This window comes from Eleutherodactylus coqui, chromosome 12, assembly GCF_035609145.1.
Source record: "Eleutherodactylus coqui strain aEleCoq1 chromosome 12, aEleCoq1.hap1, whole genome shotgun sequence".
Taxonomy (NCBI): domain Eukaryota; kingdom Metazoa; phylum Chordata; class Amphibia; order Anura; family Eleutherodactylidae; genus Eleutherodactylus; species Eleutherodactylus coqui.
In genome coordinates, this window is record NC_089848.1 from 1,322,501 (window position 1) to 1,347,534 (window position 25,034).

The 25,034-nt window shown below is 51.4% G+C and overlaps 1 protein-coding gene across 3 annotated transcripts in view; it reads left to right on the forward strand.

Moving 5' to 3' along the window:
• Positions 1 to 25,034, forward strand: part of COBL (cordon-bleu WH2 repeat protein) — a 305,079-nt gene that overhangs the window by 258,665 nt on the left and 21,380 nt on the right. For all 3 annotated transcript variants that reach the window (XM_066584546.1, XM_066584547.1, XM_066584545.1), the window contains 2 exons: positions 4,133 to 4,319; positions 24,337 to 24,446. In XM_066584546.1, the coding sequence (XP_066440643.1) occupies positions 4,133 to 4,319; positions 24,337 to 24,446 (297 nt within the window). The remainder of the gene's footprint in view (positions 1 to 4,132; positions 4,320 to 24,336; positions 24,447 to 25,034) is intronic.

The window sequence follows — 25,034 nt, forward strand, 5'->3', positions numbered from 1 at the left end:
CACTCCCGGATGACCCGCGAAAGCTGACGAGTGGGACTCTTCAATAACCGTAATGCGCAATGATTCTGGCACAAACCATCTGCCCTCTGGAACCCCTGGGGAAGCGTCCTGCTGGGCACTCTGCAGGCGGGGAATGAGCCCAGAGTCCACCACCGCAACCACAACCCCAGGTTCCAGGATATTTTCGGGAGGCAGCGACTCACATTCTGGCAACCCAAAGCTCCGCGAGAGAGCATCAGCCTTGACATTCTTAGTCCCTGGGAGATACGTCACTACGAGGTTAAATCTAGAAAAAAACAATGCCCACCTGGCCTGACGTGCGGTGAGTCGCTTAGCGTTGGCGAGGTATACTAGGTTTTTGTGATCAGTGTACACAGTGACGGGATGTCTAGCGCCCTCAAGATGGTGACGCCACTCTTCTAAGGACCATTTGATGGCCAATAGCTCTTGATTGCCTACATCGTAGTTTCGCTCTGCCGAACTGAACTTCCGTGAGAAAAAGGCACATGGACTGTAGCCAGCCCTCCCGCTAACCACCTGGGACAACACAGAGCCAGCCCCCACCTCAGATGCATCAACCTCCACGAAGAAGGGGCGTAGCGGGTCAGGTTGAACGAGCACTGGAGCGACCGAGAATGCCCTTTTGAGACGATCGAACGCCCCCAGGGCTTCAGGTGACCATCTTACCAAGTCAGCCCCCTTCCTGGTAAGGTCGGTCAACGGTTGAGCGATGACCGAGTAGTTTCTAATGAACTTGCGATAGAAATTCGCAAAACCTAAGAACCGCTGGAGTGCTTTCAGGTTACCTGCTCGGACCCACTGGGAGATAGCTGCCACTTTATATGACTCCATTTGCATGGAAGTTGGAGAAATTACGTACCCTAGAAGGGACACTTGTTGAGTGCCAAACAGACATTTTTCCAATTTGACAAACAGCTGGTACTCACGTAACCGGGTAGTACCAACCTAAGGTGCTGCACATGAGAGTCCCAGTCAGGAGAATATACCAGGATGTCGTCGAGGTAGATGAGTAAAAACACCCCCAGGACGTTGTGAAAGACCGGATTCATAAACCCTTGGACGACCGCAGGGGCATTACAAAGGCCAAATGGCATCACAAGACCATTCAAAGTGTCCCAACGGGGTATTGAATGCCGTCTTCCATTCATCCCCCTCGCGGATTCAGATCAAATTATAAGCCCCTCTTAAATCTAGTTTAGAAAACCAGTGGGCTCCCACCACCTGATTCAGGAGGTCAGGAATCAGAGGCAGAGAGCACTGGTTCTTGACTGTGATCTGATTCAAGGCCCGATAATCTACACAAGGCCTCAATGTCCCATCCTTCTCGACAAAGAAGAGACCCGCCCCAGCAGGGGAACGGGATGGCCTAATATGATGTTTGGCCAGGGACTCCGTAATATAGACCTTGAGAGCTTCGTGCTCCCGCCGGGATAAGTTAAAAATGGCTCCCTTAGGGATGGGCTTATTTGGAATAAGGTCTATCCCACAATCCCACTCTCTGTGGGGAGGCAGGGTCCCTGACAGGCTTTTAGAAAACACATCCCGGAAGTCAGACAAGTATTCCGGGACGAGTAGAGAGGAAGGGGAGCAAGATGGCCATGGCAGGATGGTCCCCAATGAGTCAGTTCCCGGGTGGTCCAATTGAATTGGGGGTTGTGCAACGCCAACCACGGCATCCCTAGTACCACGTCTACCGACATTTTCTCCATCACCAGGAATAATAGTTTTTCCGAGTGGAGAATCCCCACCGTGAACTGTAACACTGGGGTCTTCCATCGTACCAGGCCCATAGCAAGAGGGGTAGCATCAATGCTAGTAAAATGAATTGGCGTCTTCAGCGCCACCAATTCAGCTATCAGGGGTCTGACGAAACACAAGCTTATCAGGTTAGCGGCCACTCCGGAATCAATAAACACCTCCCCTGGTCGGGAAAAATTCCGGAAGCTAACCTGACAAGGTACCAGAAGTTTAGGAAGTACCCGAAGTCCTAGACGATCCTCCCTACAATCGCCTAGGACTCGGAGTTTTCCGCAGGTTCCGAGCGCTGAAGCCTCAAGGGGCAGGTTATCACCCGATGTCCAGCTTTCCCGCAGTAGAGGCAGAGATGATGCAACAATCGAATCCGGCATCGCTCTTTGGGATCTAGCGGGTCCACCTCCATGGGCTCGGGAACCGAGACTGGTAAGGAAGAAGAGGGAACAGGACAACCGACCTCCCTGACTCTACAGGCCTGTCTATCTTGCTTCCTAGATCTGAGCCTCCTATCTGCCTTCACCGCTAGCTCCATAGCCTCCTTTAAGGACCCGGGAACGGGATGGGAAATCAACAGGTCTTTTACCGCGTCCGAGAGGCCCTGCAGGAAAACCTCTTTCAGAGCGCTATCGTTCCATGGCGTCTCACCCGCATAGCGTCTTAAGTTGGAGCAATAATCCTCCACACAGAGCGACACCTGATGTAACACCAACAACCCAGAAACCGCCAACCCCGCTCGGTCCGGTTCATCGAAGATACCCCCGAGTTCCTGAAAAAAGGAGTCCACAGACTGCAGGCAGGGGGAACCTTCGGGAAAGGAAAAAGCCCAGGTCTGTGCAGAGCCCCGCAGCAGGGACATTATAAGCCCAACCCTCTGGGCCTCCGACCCGGAGGAATGGGGGCGCATCCGAAAAAACAAGCGGCAAGCTTGTTGGAAAACAAAAAATTTGTTCCTCTCCCCAGAAAACATCTCGGGGAAGAGGGCACTTGGGGTCTGGACTGGTCGAGGCATCCGGGCCCTGCGACAACCCCCGCTGCTCCTGGGCTGCCATCCGAGCGGATAAATCCTGGACCACCGGCACCAGGGCTTGCAGCTGGTTCGCGAGGGAGCTGATCGCCTCCATAGAAAACAGTTTTAATGGCCAGTTATGTTACGGCACTCTGACCCCCCCCCACCGAGCGCCTGGTGGGGTGCCCTGAACTTACCGCACCCCACTGTCCCTGCCTACTTGCCTCGACCTGGCTAACTACAGGTGGACAACTGGACGGCGGTCCCTACCCTGGCTAGGGACCTGGCAACTGCACAAGATGGAACTAACTAACGGGGGACAGAGTACCGACAAGGAAAGGCAGATGGAGTGACCAAACAGAAAATACTAAGCTCCAGGCAAGCTGGAAAAGGAGGCTGACGAGCAACTAGGGTGCTGACAGAGGAGACTGCAGACAGGACTGACTAGTAGCTGACAGAACCAATAACTGGCAGTGAGCTCAGGTCACTGCCAGCCTTATGACTACAAAACTCCGCCCAGGGGCGGAGAGTGGGAGGAGCCAACTCCCCCACTCACGGTACAAGAGAAAGAGAGGAGTGCGGCCGGCACCCTACGGGCGGACACGCCCACGCCGCTGCACGCTGGCCACCCCACGTCGCCGGGGAAGCCCTGACGTCCGAGCTCCAGGACGCCGGAGCCGAAGCCGGGGTGGAGTGCGCTGACCGCGGGACCCCGCGCCGCACCGCACGGTAACAGGGAATTTATGTCCTGAGACGGAGCCGTTCAGCTGCGGGGATTCACGTCCTGAGATGGAACCGCTCTGCTGCAGGGATTCACGTCCTGAGACGGAGCCATTCAGCCGCGGGGATTCATGTCCTGAGACGGAGCCGTTCGGCTGCGGGGATTCATGTCCTGAGACGGAGCCGTTCGGCTGCGGGGATTCACGTCCTGAGGCGGAGCCGTTGGGCTGCGGGGATTCACGTCCTGAGGCGGAGCCGTTCGGCTGCGGGGATTCATGTCCTGAGACGGAGCCGTTCGGCTGCGGGGATTCATGTCCTGAGACGGAGCCGTTCGGCTGCGGGAATTCATGTCCTGAGACGGAGCCGTTCGGCTGCGGGGATTCATGTCCTGAGACGGAGCCGTACAGCCGCGGGGATTCATGTCCTGAGACGGAGCCGCTTGGCCAGAGGGATACCCCTTTCCTGTCCCCAAATGGAGCAGAAAAACTGATTCCTGAGCGCGAGTGTGAAGCCACATTGCTATGTATACTTCCGCTACTTCTGTTTTGCAGTATTTACAAATACAGTTTCATTCATGTTCGGATGTGATGGTAATTACTAATATTTTCTTATAATTAAATCAACATGCAGGTGAAAAACGCTTCGTTCGCCCCAAAAGTGTTTCATTGGAGAAAATTTTTACAAGTGATGATGCTGGATCTGTAAACCGCTACGCTGACAATCCCGGCCTTGTGAGCTCTCCATCCGGCAGCAAGTCGCCTGCAGCCAGCGCCCAACCTGCCAGTAACAGCGAGGACTCAGGGGGCCCAAATGACAGGTAAGTGCAGCGTCTAATGCTGAGAGAAGGTCGCACTTCTTTCATTTTAGAGGGATTTATTTAAGCAAAATATCACTTGGGGAGCATTCACAGGCGAACGCATGAACACGAAAGACAGAACGCACGAACAGGAAGGGGCGAACGCATGCACGCAAAGGCATGAAGGCGAAGGGGCGAACGCATGAACAGGAAGGGGCGAATGCATGAACAGGAAGGAGCGAACGCATGAACAGGAAGGGGCGAACGCATGCATGCAAAGGCATGAAGGCGAAGGGGCGAACGCATGAACAGGAAGGGGCGAACGCATGAACAGGAAGGAGCGAACGCACGAACAGGAAGGGGCGAACGCATGAACAGGAAGGAGCGAACGCATGAACAGGAAGGGGCGACCGCATGCACGCAAACGCATGAAGGCGAAGGGGCGAATGCATGAACAGGAAGGGGCGAACGCATGAACAGGAAGGGGTGAATGTATGCACGCGAAGGGGCGAACGCATGAACAGGAAGGGGCGAACGCATGAACGCGAAGGAGCGAACGCAAAGGAGCGAAAGCATGAACGCAAAGGAGCGAACGCATGAACGTGAAAGGTCGAACGCATGCACGCGAAGGGGCGAACGCATGCACACGAAGGGGCGAACGCATGAACGTGAAGGAGTGAACGCGAAGGAGCGATCGCATGCACACGAAGAGGCAAACGCATGCACGCGAAGAGGCAAACGCATGCACGTTAAGGGGCAAACGCATGCACGTTAAGGGGCGAACGCATGCACGCGAAGGGGCGAACGCATGCACGCGAAGGGGCGAACGCATGAACGCGAAGGGGCAAACGCATGAACGCAAAGGGGCGAATGCATGAACGTAAAGGAGTGAACGCAAAGGAGCGAACGCATGCATGCGAAGGGGCAAACGCATGAACATGAAGGGGCGAACGCATGAACGTGAAGGAGCGTACGCATGAACTCGAAAGGCCGAACGCATGAACACAAAAGGCCGAACGCATGCAAGCGTAGGGGCGAACGCATGCAAGCGTAGGGGGCGAACGCATGCAAGCGTAGGGGCAAACGCATGCACGCGAAGGGGCGAACGCATGCACGCGAAGGGGCGAACGCATGCACGCGAAGGGGCGAACGCATGCACGTGAAGGGGCGAACGCCTGAACGCAAAAGACCGGACACATGAACAGGAAGAGGCGAAAGCATGAACGCGAAGGGGCGAACGCATGAACGCGAAGGGGGCGAACGCATGAACGCAAAAGGTCGAACGCATGCACGCGAAGGGGCGAATGCATGAACGCAAAGGAGCGAACGCATGCACGCGAAGGGGCTAACGCATGAACGTGAAGGGGCGAACGCATGCACGCGAAGGGGCGAACGCCTGAACGCAAAAGACCGAACACATGAACAGGAAGAGGTGAAAGCATGAACGCGAAGGGGCTAACGCATGCACGTGAAGGGGCGAACTCATGAACAGGAAGGGGGAAATGCATGAACGCAAAAGGGTGAACACATGAACAAGATGGGGCGAACGCATGAGCGCGAAAGGGTGAATGCATGAACACAAAGGGGCGAACGCTTGAACGCGAAAGGGCGAGCGCTGGAACGCGAAGGGGCGAACGCTTGAACGTAAAGGGGCGAACGCTTGAACGTGAAGGGGCGAACGCTTGAACGTGAAGGGGCGAACGCTTGAACAGGATGGGGCGAAAGCATGAGCGCGAAAAGATGAATGCACGAACAGGAAGGGGGGAACGCATTAACGTGAAAGGGCGATTGCATGAACGCGAAGGGGCGAATGCATGCACGTGAAGGGGCGAACGCATGCACGTGAAGGGGCGAATGCATGCACGTGAAGGGGCGAACGCCTGAAAGCAAAAGACCGAACACATGAACAGGAAGAGGCGAAAGCATGAACGCGAAGGGGCGAACGCATGACCGCGAATGGGCTAACGCATGCACGTGAAGGGGCGAACTCATGAACAGGAAGGGGCAAATGCATGAACGCAAAAGGGTGAACACATGAACAAGATGGGGTGAACGCATGAGCGCGAAAGGGTGAATGCATACACGCGAAGGGGCGAATTCATGAACACAAAGGGGCGAACGCTTGAACGCGAAAGGGCGAGCGCTTGAACGTAAAGGGGCGAACGCTTGACCGTGAACGGGCGAACGCTTGACCGTGAACGGGCGATCGCTTGACCGTGAAGGGGCGAACGCTTGAACGTGAAGGGGCGAACGCTTGAACAGGATGGGGCGAAAGCATGTGCGCGAATAGATGAATGCATGAACAGGATGGGGCGAACGCATAAACGTGAAAGGGCGATTGCATGAACGCGAAGGGGTGAACGCTTGAACGTGAAGGAACGAATGCTTAAACATAAAGGGGCGAATGCTTAAACATAAAGGGGCGAATGCTTAAACATAAAGGGGCGAACGCTTGAACGTGAAGGGGCGAACGCTTGAACGTGAAGGGGCGAACGCTTGAACAGGATGAGGCCAAAGCATGAGCGCGAAAAGATGAATGCATGAACAGGAAGGGGCGAACGCATTAACGTGAATGGGCGATTGCATGAACGCGAAGGGGCGAATGCTTGAACGTGAAAGGGCGAACGCTTGAACGTTGAAGAGGCAAACGCATGCACGTAAGGGGCGAACGCATGCACGTTAAGGGGCGAACGCATGCACGCGAAGGGGCGAACGCATGCACGCGAAGGGGCGAACGCATGCACGCGAAGGGGCGAACGCATGCACGCGAAGGGGCGAACGCATGCACGCGAAGGGGCGAACGCATGAACGCGAAGGGGCGAACGCATGAACGCAAAAGGTCGAACGCATGCACGCGAAGGGGCGAATGCATGAACGTGAAGGGGCGAACGCTTGAACGTGAAGGGGCGAACGCTTGAACGTGAAGGGGCGAACGCTTGAACAGGATGAGGCGAAAGCATGAGCGCGAAAAGATGAATGCATGAACAGAAAGGGGCGAACGCATTAATGTGAAAGGGCGATTGCATGAACGCGAAGGGGCGAACGCTTGAATGCGAAGGAGCGAACGCATGCACGCGAAGAGGCAAACGCATGCACGTTAAGGGGCAAACGCATGCACGTTAAGGGGCAAACGCATGCACTTTAAGGGGCGAACGCATGCACTTTAAGGGGCGAACGCATCCATGCGAAGGGGCAAACGCATGCATACGAAGGGGCAAATGCATGCACGTGAAGGGGCGAACGCTTGAACGTGAAGGGACGAACGCTTGAACAGGATGAGGCGAAAGCATGAGCGCAAAAAGATGAATGCATGAACAGGAAGGGGCGAACGCATTAACGTGAAAGGGCGATTGCATGAACGCGAAGGGGCGAACGCTTGAACGTGAAAGGGCAAACGCTTGAACGTGAAGGGGCGAACGCATGAGTGCGAAAGGGTGAGCGAATGAACAGGATGGGGCGAACGCATAAACGTAAAGGGGCGAATGCTTAAACGTAAAGGGGCGAATGCTTGAACGCGAAAGGGTGAATGCATGAACGTGAAGGGACAATTGCATGAATGCGAGAGGCGAACACTTGAACGCGAAAGGGCGAACGCATTAACAGGAGGGGGTGAACGCATGAACGCGAAGGGGCGAACGCATGAACACTTTTGTGAAAATCGCACTAGGAACAATTTAAACTTGCATCACTCTCACGTGTTCGCGCGCGGAAGATGCCATTTTTTCTCCCCCATTGGCGACGATGGACACGCTGTCCGCAGACTCGCAGGACAATAGAACGTTCTGCCATTGTCTTCCATCTCAGCACCTATAAAGAGACCCATGGAAGACAAAGGGGTTCGTCTCGCGATGCGAGTCACTGTGCGAATGCAGCATCATTTTGCTTAAGGCAGGACTTATCTTAATGAACACATTTCGGATGTGCCTCCTGCGCGGATACTCGCACACGCAAAACTAAGTGACAGAACCCATTGATTTCACACGCATGAACGCGAACACATTTGGTTTGCCCAAAAACAAAGGCAGCATGTCCCATATTGATGCAGATCATACAGGGCATGCGTGGAAAAATGCTGTAAAATATGCAAAAGCACAACACCCATTGCGCAAATGTACACATAACTACGCTGCCGCCTCGCCCATAGAGATCACCCAGTACACGGCTCCATGTATGTTCGTTAAACGTCACATCGGCCAAACATCAGCAGTCAGATGTGTTTCCACACGAGTACGACCCGCGCTCAGAACACTGTTTTGTTTATAGTGGCCACGCTGAGAATTACTTGGAGTGAATGGAACAAGCATGCCGGACTCAGAACAGCCACTACAGATAACATGGCATCCCGGGCACGCACAGGATCATTCTCACATGTAAAGATGGGAAAAGCTGCAGCGCTCACATGAGTGGCGTGGCCCCTATAACACACAGTTGTCACCAAGGGGGTCTGATAGATCCAGAGCCTCCTGACCCGCTGCCTTCATGATCCACGGTGCGCTGATACAGGAGAGCTCTGCAGCCATACATACTGCCGCTGCACACTCCTCCCTCTTCCTGACCAATCCCCTCTGGCAGATATCGCTGCAGATCACTCATATATCCCCAGGGTGCGGGTGCTCCTCTGTACACACAGGGACAGATAATAGCAGCAGCAGGACTGCAGATGATGCCATAACCATGTGAGCCAGAGCAGCTGGAGGGGTCATGTATTACTACACTTGTGTGGGGGAATTTAGTGGGTAATAAAATCAGTATTTAACATGCCAGACGCAGGTAGCAGAGCTGTGTGTGTGCATGTAGCAGAGCTGTGTGTGTGTCTATAGCAGAGTTGTGTATGCTGCAGAGCTGTGTGTGCATGTAGCAGAGCTGTGTCTGTGTGTGTGTATAGCAGAGTTGTGTGTGTGCATGTAGCTGAGCTATGTCTGTATGTGTGTGTGTAGCAGAGTTGTGTATGCTGTAGAGCTGTGTTTGTGCATGTAGCAGAGCTATGTCTGTATGCGTGTGTATAGCAGATCTGTGTACGCTGCAGAGCTGTGTGTGTGCATGTAGCAGAGCTATGTCTGTATGCGTGTGTATAGCAGATCTGTGTACGCTGCAGAGCTGTGTGTGTGCATGTAGCAGAGCATTATGTGTGTATAGCAGAGTTGTGTGTGTTGTGCGCATGTACAATGTACGTGCAACAGTGCTGTGTATATATTTAATGTGAACGTATTTGCTTGCGCCAATGTTTGAATGGACGCACTAGGTGTAGTAGGAGCCGACTGTTCACTGCCAACCCCCTTTTCTATGCCATAACACGAAGGTTAATGACGGCAGCCCCCCACTTTGTTAGACCCCCAGAGACGTTTAAATTAGTATGAACTATTCTTTACTGTTTTCTGTTGTGTAAAGCTCCGCAGCGCTTTTACTTCCATCTGAAAGCTGAGCAGAAACCGAACAGACCACATTCTAGTCGGTGGGGAGCGTTCGGCGCTGTGCGGTTCCGTCCTGGGATGGAGCTGTTCGGCTGCAGAAATTCCCCTTTCCTGCTCCCCGATCAGAGCCCCAGTGCCTGTGTCCACCCCCTCCAGATATGCCAGGACCCCATCCAGTCTCAGGCAGCGCTTCATAAGGTGCACCCAACTACCCCAATCCTTGACGTTTGAGGCACAAGTCTAGTTTCCGGTGTCCCATCCTGTAGGGTCTTAGAGCGCGTTCACGAGAGGACAAGATGTTCAAACTGTCCTTTACACAATGCTGAAGTTAATGTGTGGAATGTAAATCCACAGCAAGTCAATTATAGCAGCTGCGGCGGGGGATTTCAGCCAATAGACTCCATTCAACCCGTTTAGGACCAGCCACAGTAAAATTACGGCGGTGCTTTAAGTCTCCTGCTGTTAGTGACAGCTGATAACCCGGAGCAGAAGGGAGGAGGGGTTTTTAACCCTTTCTGCCTTCTGCTTCCCCGATATACAGTGCTCAATGAGCACTGTGTGGGGAAAGTGAAAGTAACATGCACTTTCACTACGGGATCGGGGGGGGGGGGGGGGGTCATGTGACCACCAGGGCTCTCTGCTACAGCAGAGCTGGAGGGTCTTACTAGACCCTGACCGGCTCTGCCAGTGACTAATATCACTACAGGGGTTGTTGTCCCCTGTAACTGCCGCTCCTATGGATGCTACAGCTACAGTGGGAAAGTGTCAAAGAAAAAAAAAAAAAAGTGACTGTCCCCCAGAGGTCTTATATGACGTCAGGGGGGGCATAGATAATAAAAAACATTATTACATAAATAAGTAAAATAAAATTACAGGATAAAATAATATATACATAAGAAAGAAAATAACACGAAGCCGACGCCAACAAAAACCGTCGCCGTATGCGCCCTGTAAACCAAAACCATACATACTATATATCGAAACGTCCGAAACAAATAGAGGAACCCATTCATGTACTTTATTTTAGTGTAAATATAAAAATAATTTTAAAAAAACTATAAATGTTAAAAAACCTTTTTTTTTAGCTTTTTACCCCCAATAAAACTAAAAAACGGGGGGAAAAAGTCAGTGAAAAAGATCCAAAAAAAAATCGCCGTACATGTCGCAGAAAAAAAAACACAGCAAAAATAATTTTGATAGCTAAAGTAAAAAAAAATAGGGCAGTTAAACCGCCACATGGGGAAAATCCCTAAAAAGTGTCTGGTCCTTAAGGGGTTAAGAGGATGAAATCTGCAGTAAATCCGCAACAGGAGCTGCAGATATGGTCCGGATATTCCACAGAAAACACCCAAATAATCCACAGCAAAATCTGCAGTAATCTGCACCAGTAGCCTCCAGAAAATCTGCACAAAATCCACAGCAGATCCGGTGTGAACGCAGCCTTAGAGCGCTATTACTACTGAGAAGTCACAGGGATGCCTTCTATCTCCCACCATTGTCCATCTGACAATTAGCCATCTAATTCTGTAGCTTGTCACTCCCTTGTCATCGCTTACTACTATTAACGGCGTAGAAACAAGGTAACAATCCGCCGGTTTATCTTATACAAAACATGTTGACATTGGTGGCTTCATACAAGGCGCTGATCGACACGTTCCCACGAATGATCCACACCTGCTTTCCCAAGTGGTCTGACAGTTCATCCCGCAGCGGGACTCTGAGGCTGACAGTTTATCCCATGGTGGGGCTCTGAGGCTGACAATTCATCCCGTGGCGGGGCTCTGAGGCTGACGGTTTATCCCGTGGCAGGGCTCTGAGGCTGATGGTTCATCCCGTGGCGGGGCTCTGTGGCTGACAGTTCATCCTGTGTCGGAGCTCTGTGGCTGACAGTTCATCCTGTGGCGGGGCTCTGTGGCTGACAGTTCATCCTGTGGCGGGGCTCTGCGGCTGACAGTTCATCCTGTGGCGGGGCTCTGCGGCTGACAGTTCATCCCGTGGCAGGGCTCTGAGGCTGACCGTTCATCCCGTGGTGGGGCTCTGAGGCTGACCTTCATCACATGGCGGGGCTCTGAGGCTGACAGTTCATCCCGTGGCGGGGCTCTGAGGCTGACCTTCATCCTGTGGTGGGGTTCTGAGGCTGACCTTCATCCTGTGGTGGGGCTCTGAGGCTGACCTTCATCCTGTGGTGGGGCTCTGAGGCTGACCTTCATCCTGTGGTGGGGCTCTGAGGCTGACCTTCATCATGTGGCGGGGCTCTGAGGCTGACCTTCATCCCGTGGCGGGGCTCGGAGGCTGACAGTTCATCCCGTGGCGGGTCTCTGAGGCTGACAGTTCATCCCGTAGCAGGGCTCTGAGGCTGACATTCATCACGTGGCGGGGCTCTGAGGCTGACCTTCATCACGTGGCGGGGCTCTGAGGCTGACCGTTCATCCCGTGGCGGGGCTCGGAGGCTGACCGTTCATCCCATGGCGGGGCTCTGAGGCTGACAGTTCATCCCGTGGCGGGGCTCTGATGCTGACAGTTCATCCCGTGGCAGGGCTCTGAGGATGACAGTTCATCACGTGGCGGGGCTCTGAGGCTGACCTTCATCACGTGGTGGGGCTCGGAGGCTGACCGTTCATCCCGTGGCGGGGCTCTGAGGCTGACAATTCATCCCGTGGTGAGGCTCTGAGGCTGACCGTTCATCCCGTGGCGGGGCTCAGAGGCTGACCTTCATCCCATGGCGGGGCTCTGAGGCTGACAGTTCATCCCGTGGCGGGGCTCTGAGGCTGACAGTTCATCCCATGGCGTGGCTCTGGGGCTGACAGTTCATCCCATGGCGGGGCTCTGAGGCTGACAGTTCATCACGTGGCGGGGCTCTGAGGCTGACCTTCATCACGTGGCGGGGCTCTGAGGCTGACCTTCATCACGTGGTGGGGCTCGGAGGCTGACCTTCATCACGTGGTGGGGCTCGGAGGCTGACCTTCATCCCATGGCGGGGCTCTGAGGCTGACAGTTCATCCCGTGGCGGGGCTCTGAGGCTGACAGTTCATCCCATGGCGTGGCTCTGGGGCTGGCAGTTCATCCCATGGCGGGGCTCTGAGGCTGACAGTTCATCACGTGGCGGGGCTCGGAGGCTGACCTTCATCATGTGGCGGGGCTCGGAGGCTGACCGTTCACCCCGTGGCGGGGCTCGGAGGCTCACCATTCATCCCGTGGCGGGGTTCTGAGGCTGACAATTCATCCCGTGGTGAGGCTCTGAGGCTGACCTTCATCATGTGGCGGGGCTCTGAGGCTGTGCCTGGGGTTATGCAGATTTAGCCCCATCAATGAGACAGATCCACATGCGGCTGCGACACATGGCACTCACTCTAAAAATTAACATGGCAGTTGTTTTTTTCTGTAACATGAATTTTAAAATCCACCATCAGAAAAACCCTTCCTATCTGAGCTGCGGCACAGACTGCATAGCATTCAATAAAACGCTGTGGATATTGTGAACAAGATCTTACAATAACAGAACAGGAACTCCACATTTAGTTCCAGAACCTTGTTATTGGCCACCATCAATAGACAACATAGCTTGGCATTAACCCCTTCCCGACCCACGATGCATATATATGTCTTAGATGGGAAGGGCTTCCCGCAATACAATGTATATTTGTTATATGGATGTTGTAGGCTTAAAAGCTGAGCCACGCCGTCCACAGCCCGGGGCCGACTATGGCTGATAGCCGGCCATCTCCGGCAAGAATAACAATCACATGCTATGATCAATGTTGATCGCAGCATGTATGGAGTTAACAGAGGGAGGGAGCTTCCTGTGACATGATCAGCAGTCTGCCATGAAACTGCGGAGGGCCGATAGGTTGTCATAGCAAGTGAAGGCCTCTGGTTCTGCCATGGCTCCTAATGTGAAATAGTGATAATACACTGCAGTATAGAAGTACTGCATTGCATTATCTGAGCAATCCTAACATTGCAGATTAAAGAAATATAAAAAGGTGAAAAAATAAACCTTGTGAATAAAATCAGCCCTCTGTTAGGGGCGTTGCCTGTTTTTTGTTTTAAAAAATGAATAAAGAAAGCCATATGTTTAGTATCGCCACATCTGTAACAACCCGCACAATAAGTGATCTCCCGCATATCAAATGTTTGGGGGGGGAAAAGAGCCAAAATGCTTTTTTTAAATTTATTTTGCTTCCCAGAAAACGCAATAATAGTGATCAACACATGTAGCCCCAAATATCGTCAGGTCGTCACGCCACGGACGCTACGGACGAGCCCCGCACATCTGCGTCTGTGTAACACTGCACATGTAATGCCAAGTAGAATTCAAAAAAAGGTTGTAATACTAAAAAAGTGGAAAACCTAATTTTGAAATCGTCGTAATTGTACCGACCTGCAGAAAAAAGCTCGTCATTTATACCACATAGTGGAGGCTGTGAAAAAAGGCAGGTTATGTAGATCCTCGAGGTCACAGCACGGATCTGATGTTTGCCTAGACCGTTCCCGCGGAGTAGAGTCACCTCACTTACTGACTCCATACTTGGACACACAATTACTGAAGACACTTCCTTCTGGTGTTTCTCCCAGTAACGTAATCGTGACGTTGGACTCGCAGGACTGACGGATTGTTCTCTCCGCAGATGAAGAATGTTCTCCGGGTGTTCCCCTCCCAGAATAAGACATTTTCTAGTTGTGCACGGTGGGAGCGGAGCGCTGTACATAGCCTCCGTGTCCGAGTCTGGAGCACTCATCCCCCTTACTCTGTCCTTGGCAGGCGCTGCCGCACCACAAGGACCTGAACAGCAGCCTCCTGACCCTGACCTGCCGCCCCATAAATCAGGGAATATTTTCTGGCTCTTCACATTTGTGTTGCTTTTCGCAAACAACACAAAGACATAAGAGCTTCACTTGGCTGCGGTCCGCTCGCTGCAAGCAGGACGGGTCCCATGGAGTATGCCCAACAGGGTGCAGATCAGAGATTTCGCCACCGACCCCCCCCCCCCCCTAAATAACGAATGCTGAAAATGTTACTAGTAATGCTGCCTGATTAGAGCACCACAACCGAGGACACATTCAGGACGGCGCGTTTGTCTCCAAAAGGTTATTAAGGTATTCCCCTAGTTACATGCTGTATCATACAACCCCGCAGAGGGTATTAGTGACGCCAGAATATGGACAGAGCATATAACACCCACACAAGGTGGCAAAGACTAGCAAGTGGGTGTATATCCCCCCGCCCCCTCACCCTCCAGAGCAGGGTGTATATACCCCCGCCCCTCACCCTCCAGAGCAGGATGTATATCCCCCCGCCCCCTCACCCTCCAGAGCAGGGTGTATATCCCCTCACCCCCGCCCCTCACCCTCCAGAGCAGGGTGTATATCCCCCCCGCCCCCTCACCCTCCAGAGCAGAGTGTATATCCCCCCGCCCCCTCACCCTCCAGAGCAGGGTGTATATCCCCCCACCCCCGCCCCTCACCCTCCAGAGCAGGGTGTATGTCCCCTCACCCCCGCCCCTCACCCCCCAGAGCAGGGTGTATTTCCCCCCGCCCCCTCACCCTCCAGAGCAGGGTGTATATCCCCTCACCCCCGCCCCTCACCCTCCAGAGCAGGGTGTATATCCCCCCACCCCCGCCCCTCACCCTCCAGAGCAGGGTGTATATCCCCCTGCCCCCTCACCCTCCAGAGCAGGGTGTATATCCCCTCACCCCCGCCCCTCACCCTCCAGAGCAGGGTGTATATCCCCTCACCCCCGCCCCTCACCCTCCAGAGCAGGGTGTATATCCCCCCGCCCCCTCACCTTCCAGAGCAGGGTGTATATCCCCTCACCCCCGCCCCTCACCCTCCAGAGCAGGGTGTATATCCCCCCGCCCCCTCACCCTCCATCCGTTTTTGGAGGAGAAAAACGGATATAAAATTGAAAAAATGGAAAGTCTTCTGTTTGCTTCCGTTCCGTCAGTTTCCGTTTATTTGGACGGAAAAATAGCGCAGTTTGCAGCATTTTTTTATCCAATAAAAATATGGAAAACTAAAACCTTTCCACTTGTTTTCTCTTTTTTTGAAACCGCTATTGAATCAATGGGGAAAAATAGATCCGTTTTTTCTGTTTTATATCAGTTTCTGTCCTCCAAAAATGGAGCAGAGAGACAGAAACCCAGAAGCGCCCCAACGCGGCAGCGCCCCAATGAGCAGCACTCCAACGCAGCAGCGCCAGCAGCCGGGGCTGATATTTCGCTAAGGCATATTAACCAGTACTGTATCTGCACTGGTTTATAAGTGAGGCATTAGGATCTGTACGACGCTTCCTACTACGTCCTACTGCAAAGGCACATTAGTGGCGGTACAATCCACGCTTGTTACATACATGCACTTGTGAAGTCTTCTATCAGACACCGGCAGACCAGAAGCCCCGCTGCGCCACAGTGATTACCGGCCCCACTGAAGTATGTGGTTCTCGTTACTCAGCTCAAGTTTTAGTCTTCCTCATAACCAAATAATGTGATTGTTCTCAGTAGGAGAAACCAAGTCGTCTTGTAGATATGAGACCTTTTACTGGCCAACGAACATACATGATGTTACAGCGAGCTTATGAACCTCTCTACACACGCAAAACACAAAGAATAGAACTCATTGATTTAAACCTGTTCGCTCTCACAAGTGTGTTTTATGTGTGGAAAAAAGTAGAAGCTGCCGGTCAGGTCAGTCAGCACACGGTCTAGGACTTATCTGCACACCTTGGTTTCTGTGGGTTCTATCCTGACTAGTTAGGGTTACATCTCCTGTGTGTACTAGTCCATGTTAATTAGTCCTGCAGCTGTCCGCGAGGTGGGGCTAGTGATGGACATTTCTGTCAGCCAATCAGCTTCTCCCTCTTCCCTATATAATCCACCTTTTCCTGGCTGGGAGTTGCCGATGATTTTCAGTGTTCCCTGAGCTGTCAGCCTGCTCAGAGCCCCTGTGTGTCCGTCCCCCTGTGTGTCCGTCCCCCTGTGTGTCCGCCCCCACGTATGTGGGAGGTGTGCAAATACGTAAGGGAAAGCGTGAAGTGTTGTGCAAAACCATATGAACTGGCCCTGCGAGCGCAAAAAGTCAGTTACTATGCACGGATACGTGTGCAAATGTATCTCATCCAACCTCGTTCAAATACACTACATGGACAAAAGTATTTGGATGCTGCATGTTTTTCAGAAGTGCTTTATTTTTCTATTTAGTAAGTTGTTGGCAGAGAGCTGATTACAGCTGATAACTGATAAGCAGGACCACTGGCTGTGTCTGCTGTCCATGGTGCTGAATTCTCCATGGGGAGCCTGCAGCTGAACAGTAGAGCTAATTACAGAGCTCAGACCTCCTGCTCAGTTCTGGAACAGCTCCCAGAAGCTCATTTGCATGCAAATGAGGCTAATAAAGTACTAATAGCAATAAGTGCCTATTAGTACTTTATGCAAAACGATCACTGATCTTTTGAAAGATATTTGTGTGTGTAAATGGGCCTTTACAAGGTGTTTTGTCCTCTTACAGCTCCATTGAATTGGCTTGAGGTCTCTGAAATACCATCAATTAAGAGACAATATAAAGTCCCATTTACACCGGACAAGTGTTGGTCAAACGATGCCCGACACTTGTCCCTGTGTTTCCGCGCTCCTGTGCTCCTGCAAGGGAGCAAGCAGAGCAGGCTGGATCACGGAGCGGCCAGCAGGGGGCGGGGCAGTGCAGGAGACTTTTCCCCTCTCGCTTTCCCGCCCCTCTCCATTGAGATACACAGCGGCCGTTCACTACTGAACGGCGGCTGTTTAAACTGCACGATGAGCTGACCGTCCACTGTTTGTGCAGCATAAAAGATCAGCGATGAAGCTGATTGTTCAGTTTAAACAGCCGCCGTTCAATAGCGAATGGCCGCTGTGTATCTCAATGGAGAGGGGCGGGGGAGCCAGAGGAGAGAAATCTCCTGCACTGCCCCGCCCCCTGCTGGCCGCTCCGTGAACCAGTCAGCTCTGCTAGCTCCCGTGCAGAGGATACAGGGACGAGTGTCGGGCATCGTTCGCCCAACACTAATCCAGTGTAAATGGGCCTTAACTCTCACATTGCTGATCTTTGAAGCATTTTCTCTTCAAGCTCCTCCTGCTGTTCGTTTTTTGTTTTGTTTTTTTTTCTTTTTCCTTTTTTTCCTAAATATAATGTCCATTACACCAAGTCTTAGCTCATATATGGAAATAAATCTATTCATTGTTATACCTTACATTCGATTCCAATCTCTCCCTCACCCCCTACATCCAATCTCTGGCCCGAACATGTCAGCTGCACCTCAAGAACATGGCAAGAATCCGCCCCTTTCTCACCGTGGACACGCTAAAAACGCTTACTGTCCCCCTCATCCACTCCCGGCTCAATTATTACTACTCGCTGCTGATCGGCCTCCCCGCACCAGACTCTCCCCCCTCCAATCCATCCTAAATGCGGCGGCCAGGCTCATCGTCCTGTCCAGCCGCTACTCGGACGCCTCTGCCCTGTGCCAGTCACTGCACTGGCTGCCCGTCAAATGCAGAATACAATGCACACTCGCCACCCTCATCCATAAATCCCTCCATAGCACCACACCGCCCTACATTGTATCCCTCATCTCAATCTACCACCGAGCCTGCTCCCTCCGCTCTGCTAACAAAACCTGACTGAGTGACACTTTAAATCGAAGCTCTCTTTCCCGCCTCCAAGACTTCTCCAGAGCAGCACCGGTCCTCTGGAACGCACTACCAAAGGCTACCCGAGCAATCCAGGACTCACAGAACTTCAGGCATGCTCTAAAAACGCACCTCTTCAGGGAGGCATACCGCATTCCCTAAACAAACCCCTCTGTACTCCGCCTGATAACATGCTCCCTGACCTACTGACTGCAATCCCTGCTAGCTGTAATCAACTGCCCCTTGCAGTGACACCGATTCAGCCACTATACCACCTGACCTTTGTCTATGTGTATAGCATCCCTCACTCTCCACCTCGCCATACCGTGCACATCTCCACCCCGCCATACCGTGCACATCTCCACCCCGCCATACTGTGCCCATATCCACCCCGCCATACTGTGCACATCTCCACCCCGCCATACCGTGCACATCTCCAGCCCCTTTACCTTCTGTACCCCCCATTATCTGTAGTATGTAAGCTCGTTGGAGCCCCGCACCCCTACTGTCCATCAGCTGATCACTACATGTAACGGGGGTTTTGTTTTTTATTCCCCTCGTCTTGTAAGCGCTGTGTAATATGTTGGCGCTATATAAAGATTAGTATTATACCTGCCTGATGAAGACACCTAAGTAGTCTGAAAAGCTCGCTATTAAATCTTTTATTTTTGCTAGCCAATAAATGATCTTCAGCGTTTAGTGGCCATTTTTAACGCCGCACTGAGCCTCCATTCATTTTAGTGGTTTTTCTCAGACCAGCCTCTTAGCGAAGCGTTTCTAACACGCGATAATGCGAACGCTCTATGTTCTGTTTTCATCTAGTTTTTTTTTTTTTTTTAAATCAATATTTATTTGAGTTGTTAACACAAGATACGCATAATACAAACCATACAAGGGAGTTCCAGACTCCGTAGGCAACCTGCACAACAGCCTTACAAAATATGATAAATAATAGAAACATTTCAGGCCGACTCTGAAGCGTCAATACACAATGATCCGTGGCGGCGCTCGTGGGCTGTGGAGGCCTCCTCTGCTATAATGCAAGAAGCTACATATGTTGACCTCCACTGCCTGTTAGCATAATGCAGAACTAACTAACACAGAACGAACAGGGGGTAGGTAAAAGAGGGGTGGGGGGTGGAGGGCAAGGAGAGGGGGGGGGGGGGCAGGGGAAGGGGATAAGGGGACAGGGCCCATTCTACCTAGACCCCAGGTTTCCACACTACTGCTCTCCAGGGGGACCACGTCTCAATAAACTTATCGTGTGTGCCCTTGGTCCAGCTCGATAACTCCTCTAAATTGGCAAGGAGGTTCACCCTGTCTGTTTTCATCTAGTTTTTGACGCACTATATCACTCATTGCGATGCTGGGTGCGTTCAGTAAAAGGCCATGTTTACGAACGCTTGTGTGAACGTGGCCTGAAGCTATTCTCCTTCTTATATCCGCTGCCCTTTCACTAGTGCAGGCTGAACCGCCACAAGCCCCTTCTTCACTGTACACTGCAGTAAAGCGCCATTGTTCAGCGGTGGTAATACTTCCTCCTTCATTGGGGAAGGGGGGCTCATACCCTATATTCTAGCCCTGCCTCTGATTAGCTGAGATATGAGGCAGATGTAACACGAGGGAGTAGTAGAGCGACTTATTGGGAAGTAGTTTCTGCTATTTCATATGTTAAACATGGTAGCAGAATAATACAGATATTATTCCAGAGGGCAAATTCGAGCCGAGCGTTTGGCAGCGCTGAGTGTGCCTGCGCTCACTTGGGAGGGCCCCTGCTCCATCAGGTGGAGGCGGCCCCATATAGCGGTATATAAGCCCTTCAGCCGCCCGCCGCTGTGCTCCCAGGTGGAGGGGCAGGTCCTCCTTAAAGCTAAATCATGCTGACAAACTGATACTTTTATATATTTTATGGTGTTTTTAGGTTGTAAATATGCCCGGAATTTCAGGCGTTTTACAATAATTTTTGAGCAGTTTTTTTTCTATAGAGAAACATGTTGTGTTTGGAGAAAAAATGGCATGGACCCAAAAAACGCAAAGCGAGGAAAAACGCCACAAAACAGAAAGGTTTGTGTGTAGCGCACTTCATACCCCGCTGGCCTACAGACGCCATCCAGTCATGGCAGCTTGTAAAAACGGTGCAGTGAAAAATGCTGCGCCGCGACTCCGAGACCCGCAGGGGAATGCTGTCACTACATGGACCTTTTATATATCAGCCGGCTGCTCCTGCCATCACAATGAGAGGTGCGCTCACATGGCTCAGCCCTGTTGTTGGGTTGTTGAAGACCTCCACCATTCCAGCTGTGCGTTAGCATATTGTAGACATGGACTCTCTTCAGGGTTATGAGGAAGATGCATGAATTAGGAAGTTGATGGAACCAAAGTATTAAACGGTGGCCTGTGAACAGAGCGGTGGAGCTGCAGCAGCGCCCTGCCGTCACACTGTGGCCACTACTTCCCCGAGGTCTCCAGCGGGTCTCCTGCAGTGGAGTGCAGATCTTGGCAACAATACAATTGGCTCCAGTGTTAAACGCTCTGCATGTCAGGAATTCATTATCGGAAAGAAATGCTTCCTTCTCCGTCCTTGTGGGCCCTGACACATGAGAGCATGTTTCTGCACAGCCTGCTGCCAAATCCATTCCCCGGATTTATCGTATGTCTGTTTTAAGCCTTCCAGAGGTTTCAGATATGTTTTGTACATTTTACCTTCTCATATTCTCAAGCTCCATTACAAAAACTAAGGCCACAGAAAAGCTAAGCGCTCTACAAGTGGTCATAGTTATAGGGCAGCCCAAGTTTCCCACCGCCTCCCAGTATTTAGGATGGTTAACCAGCTGACCCGCTGGGAGATCCGCATTCAGGGATGTAACTCTTGGGTCCTTGGGCAAAACCTCCTGGATATCTGGACCTGCTCCCTAACGAGAGCGTCATGTCGCTGCAGGGCGAGATGGGCTCTTATGTGGCATTAGGGTGGAGGCCTCAGGGAAGCCCGAGAATAGAGATACCAGCAGTGAAGGCTGCAGGACGCACATCCCATATCGGCCACAATAAGGGCTACTTTCATGAACTCCTTCAGTCGTGTATTCTAAAACGTGACCTGAAACAAGCTGTATTCTGTAGGTCCGTTCACACGGCGTGCGTAAGACATTTCTTGAAATCTCATCCATGTTGCTCGGACTGAGAAGAGCTGTGGATTTTAGCAGGCAATTCCACAGTTGAAAATGGTCAGCATTTCCCCTGTATGTGGCGCCGCGAACACTTCTGTAGACATGAGCCTAAGTAGGCGGCTATTTCTGATGCTTGTAACTATTATTTCTAGTGTGCTCTATGTCACAAACCAGTAGTAGATACAAGACAAGACACCGTGTGAGTGAACCCTCCATTCCCATCTGTGTCCATCACAGCGGTCATTTTCATTGTTTCGGTCCTTTCGGTTTTTGTGCTCCTGGAGTGATTCTAACAGAGAAGCAGCAGTCTTGGATAAATGTATCACCAGCCTTAACCCATTAATGCTCCAGGTCGCACATTTACAAACAAGCGGGGGCCAGCTGTTTCTTACAGTCAGCACCCACAGCCGCGCCACTAATCGCAGCTGTTAACCCTTTAAATGCCATTCTGACAGCAGAATTTAAGTGCCTGGATCGATGATCAGGGGTCCCAAGCGGCCCCCCACGATGAGATTACAGGGTGTCGTTCGGTTGCCATGATAACTGGGGGCCTTCTGAAAGCTACCAGGGCTGCCGTCGCAGATTGCCTATCAAGCCATGCATGTCAATTTGCGGTATAATGGTAATACTATATTACATCCTACTGCAGGAGCGATCAAACCACCGCAGGTTCTTGTCCTTTCAGGGGACTAAAAAAAGCAGTTTAAAGAAGTTTTATTAATTATTTAAAAAACCTTTTGCCATATCTATAATAAAAAAAACCTATTTGTTATCGCTGTATCCATAGACGTCCAACCTATTAATGTACTTCACTCGGTGAACGCCATCAGCAAAAATAATAACGCCAGAATTGCGCTTTTTTGATCTCCCCATCTCCAAAAAAATGTCATGAAAAGCGATCCAAACATCATATGTGCTCCAGAATGGTACCAATAGAGACCGGAGGACGTCCTACGAAGGCCGAGCCGCACGCAACTGCGTTAACAGAGAAATAGCCTAGTGGTGGCTGTCAGAAAATGCTTTATTTTGTTATATTAGGATATTTAAAAAGTTGTACAGAAAAAAAGCGCCATAAGTTTGTTGTGGCAGTAATCATACCGACCCCTGGAATCCTTTATCAGCCATGTTTGCTGCAGGCTTTCATATGGCTCCACTGAAAAATACATCCTGTCCTGCAAAACAGCAACGAGCCCTGAAACAGTCCTGTGGATAGATACGTTAGAGCATTATAAAAGGCCCCGTCCTTAAGGGGTTAACAATGCTTTTATAGTGTGCTCCTCTGAAGATGCCTGCATGCTTCACACTAACCAGTTCTTTCTTAGGCCGCCTGTCCACAGCCACGACAGAATATTGGTAGCACTCGGGTGTCCGTGATGAGCCTATATTAATGATAGGCCCACCGCAGAGAATCGCGGCATGCTACGATTTTAATCACGTGAGCGGAAAATCGCTGCGATTCTATGCCTGTGTGCAGCAGGCTGCTGTTTCCATAGTTACCCTATGAAAGCGTGTCATGTGTGCGATTTATCGCCGTGGATCTCGCTATGACACCTCGCCCGTGGACAGCCAGCCTTAAGAGGGATAGACGTCTCAGTGACTGTTTGCTTTTGTTGAACACTTTGAGGGCCACTGCACCCGAAAGTGGGCGATGGGTATGTTTCAAAAATGGGTGAAAGTTTCCTCTAATAGGAAATGTTTTGTCAGATATATAATATATTGGTTAAAAACAATAAAATCTAAATATGATTTGGGCCGCGCAGGGAGCAGTCTAAAGGCTGATTTAGACACAAGAAGAATCTTTTGAGCAATTCTCGTTCTGTCTAAATGCAGGGACATCGTGCAGTTTTCGTGCTAGAACTGAGTGATCAGCTGTTAACAGTGGAGCTGGCTGTTATCACAGCTGGCTGCGCTGATAAGATTCTCTCTGCCTGTGTCCTGCTTATGCAAAACAGCTGCATTGTTCTATTAGCAGCCGCAGCGGTGTCCCGCTGCGCCCCCACAGCTCTTAAGTAGCTACTTGGCTACTATAGATGTGTGCAAAGATGATCACTCAAAACTATTACTCAAACTGCCGTTTAAGTGACTTTTGAGCGATTGTCTGTCAGTGTAAATGGGGTATAAAAGTGCTTGGAACTCAACATGTTAATGAGCAAAGCCCCCGTGTAACCCCCTGCTTAGAAACTTCATCTACTTAGTTCCAACACCTTCTGCCAGAGGTTCGCTTAGGGAAATGTAAAGTGGTCAGCTGTGAGCTACTTGATGCGCACCGATGGACAAGACCAACGCTTGTTTCAGAAGCCGCAACAGTAGATCTGAGGGACCAACGATCAGTCATACAGGCATTCGTCCCCTTCACGCTTCATCCCTGTCGGCGGCGCGTCCCACATTTACACATCGGGATATGCTGACCATCATGTTCTCTGGCCGCATCAGAGATCTGATCAGCCGACAAACCAGAGCCGCTTCAATATTGATCCCAGTTTCCTCAAACAGTTTCTTCCTCCTGCAGTTGACAATTAAAGCCAAAAGAAGAAATGCTCTGCATCTCCGTACATGTCTGGGTGACAGAAGCAAGACGTGCCAATGTGAGGAGGAGCTATATTAGCGGAGCTGCGTGTAGATGCTGATATCCCGGGGTGCTAGTATGTTTCTCCCACCGCCTCAGCCATGACCGTGTGCCCGCTACACCCCACTAGCTGCTGCTATGGCAGGGCTGTCCCCGGTGTTAGATAGCGGTCACATTTAGTCATCGTGCTTCACACGCCGGTTACTATAACTGTCAATGAACACAATGTTTTCCAGGTCCCTCCGAGCAGAAGATGAAGTGGCTCTAGTCAAGAACGGGGGTGAAAAAGACTTTATAGCCCAGCAGTTTCAGCAGACGCTGGCGGAGCTTGAGGAAGACTCCGAAGGTAACTAATACTGCCGAGGTCCAGCTGTAATCTGTGGACCGCTGGCGTCACGTACTGCGCCGTATACAACCTATACAAGCATGCCACCTTCAGCAGACCTACGCGTTAGATGGACCGCCATGGGTTTCTACAGGTTTCTACAGGTTTCTGTCGGTTTTTTCACTGTAGACTTTTTTACTTAATGAAGTTTTGTAATTGGACACTTTTTTTCTTCAAAGCGTTTGATAAAAAATGGGTATGTGAAATGTCTGAAGGCGTGCAGACTGCCATACTGGCCACCAAACCATCGTGCACAAATGTAAGGGCGGTCAGACGTCATCAAAAACATTCACTTCTGAAGCATGTTCCCCAGTTATACTGAACGCGCACTTTAATACTTTCCTTTGTATTAAACATATATTCCTGACGGATCGCCGAAACGCAATGTGATCAGATCCTTCAGCGTCTGTCGGATCTAAACTGCACATTCGTGGCTGTTGAACTCTTTGGCTATAATGTGGCTATAATGCCTTCATATACGGCCCATAGATCCCTCATAGACCCGCAAGCCATTCCATGGTGTTAATGCTGCTAGAGACCAATATCCGT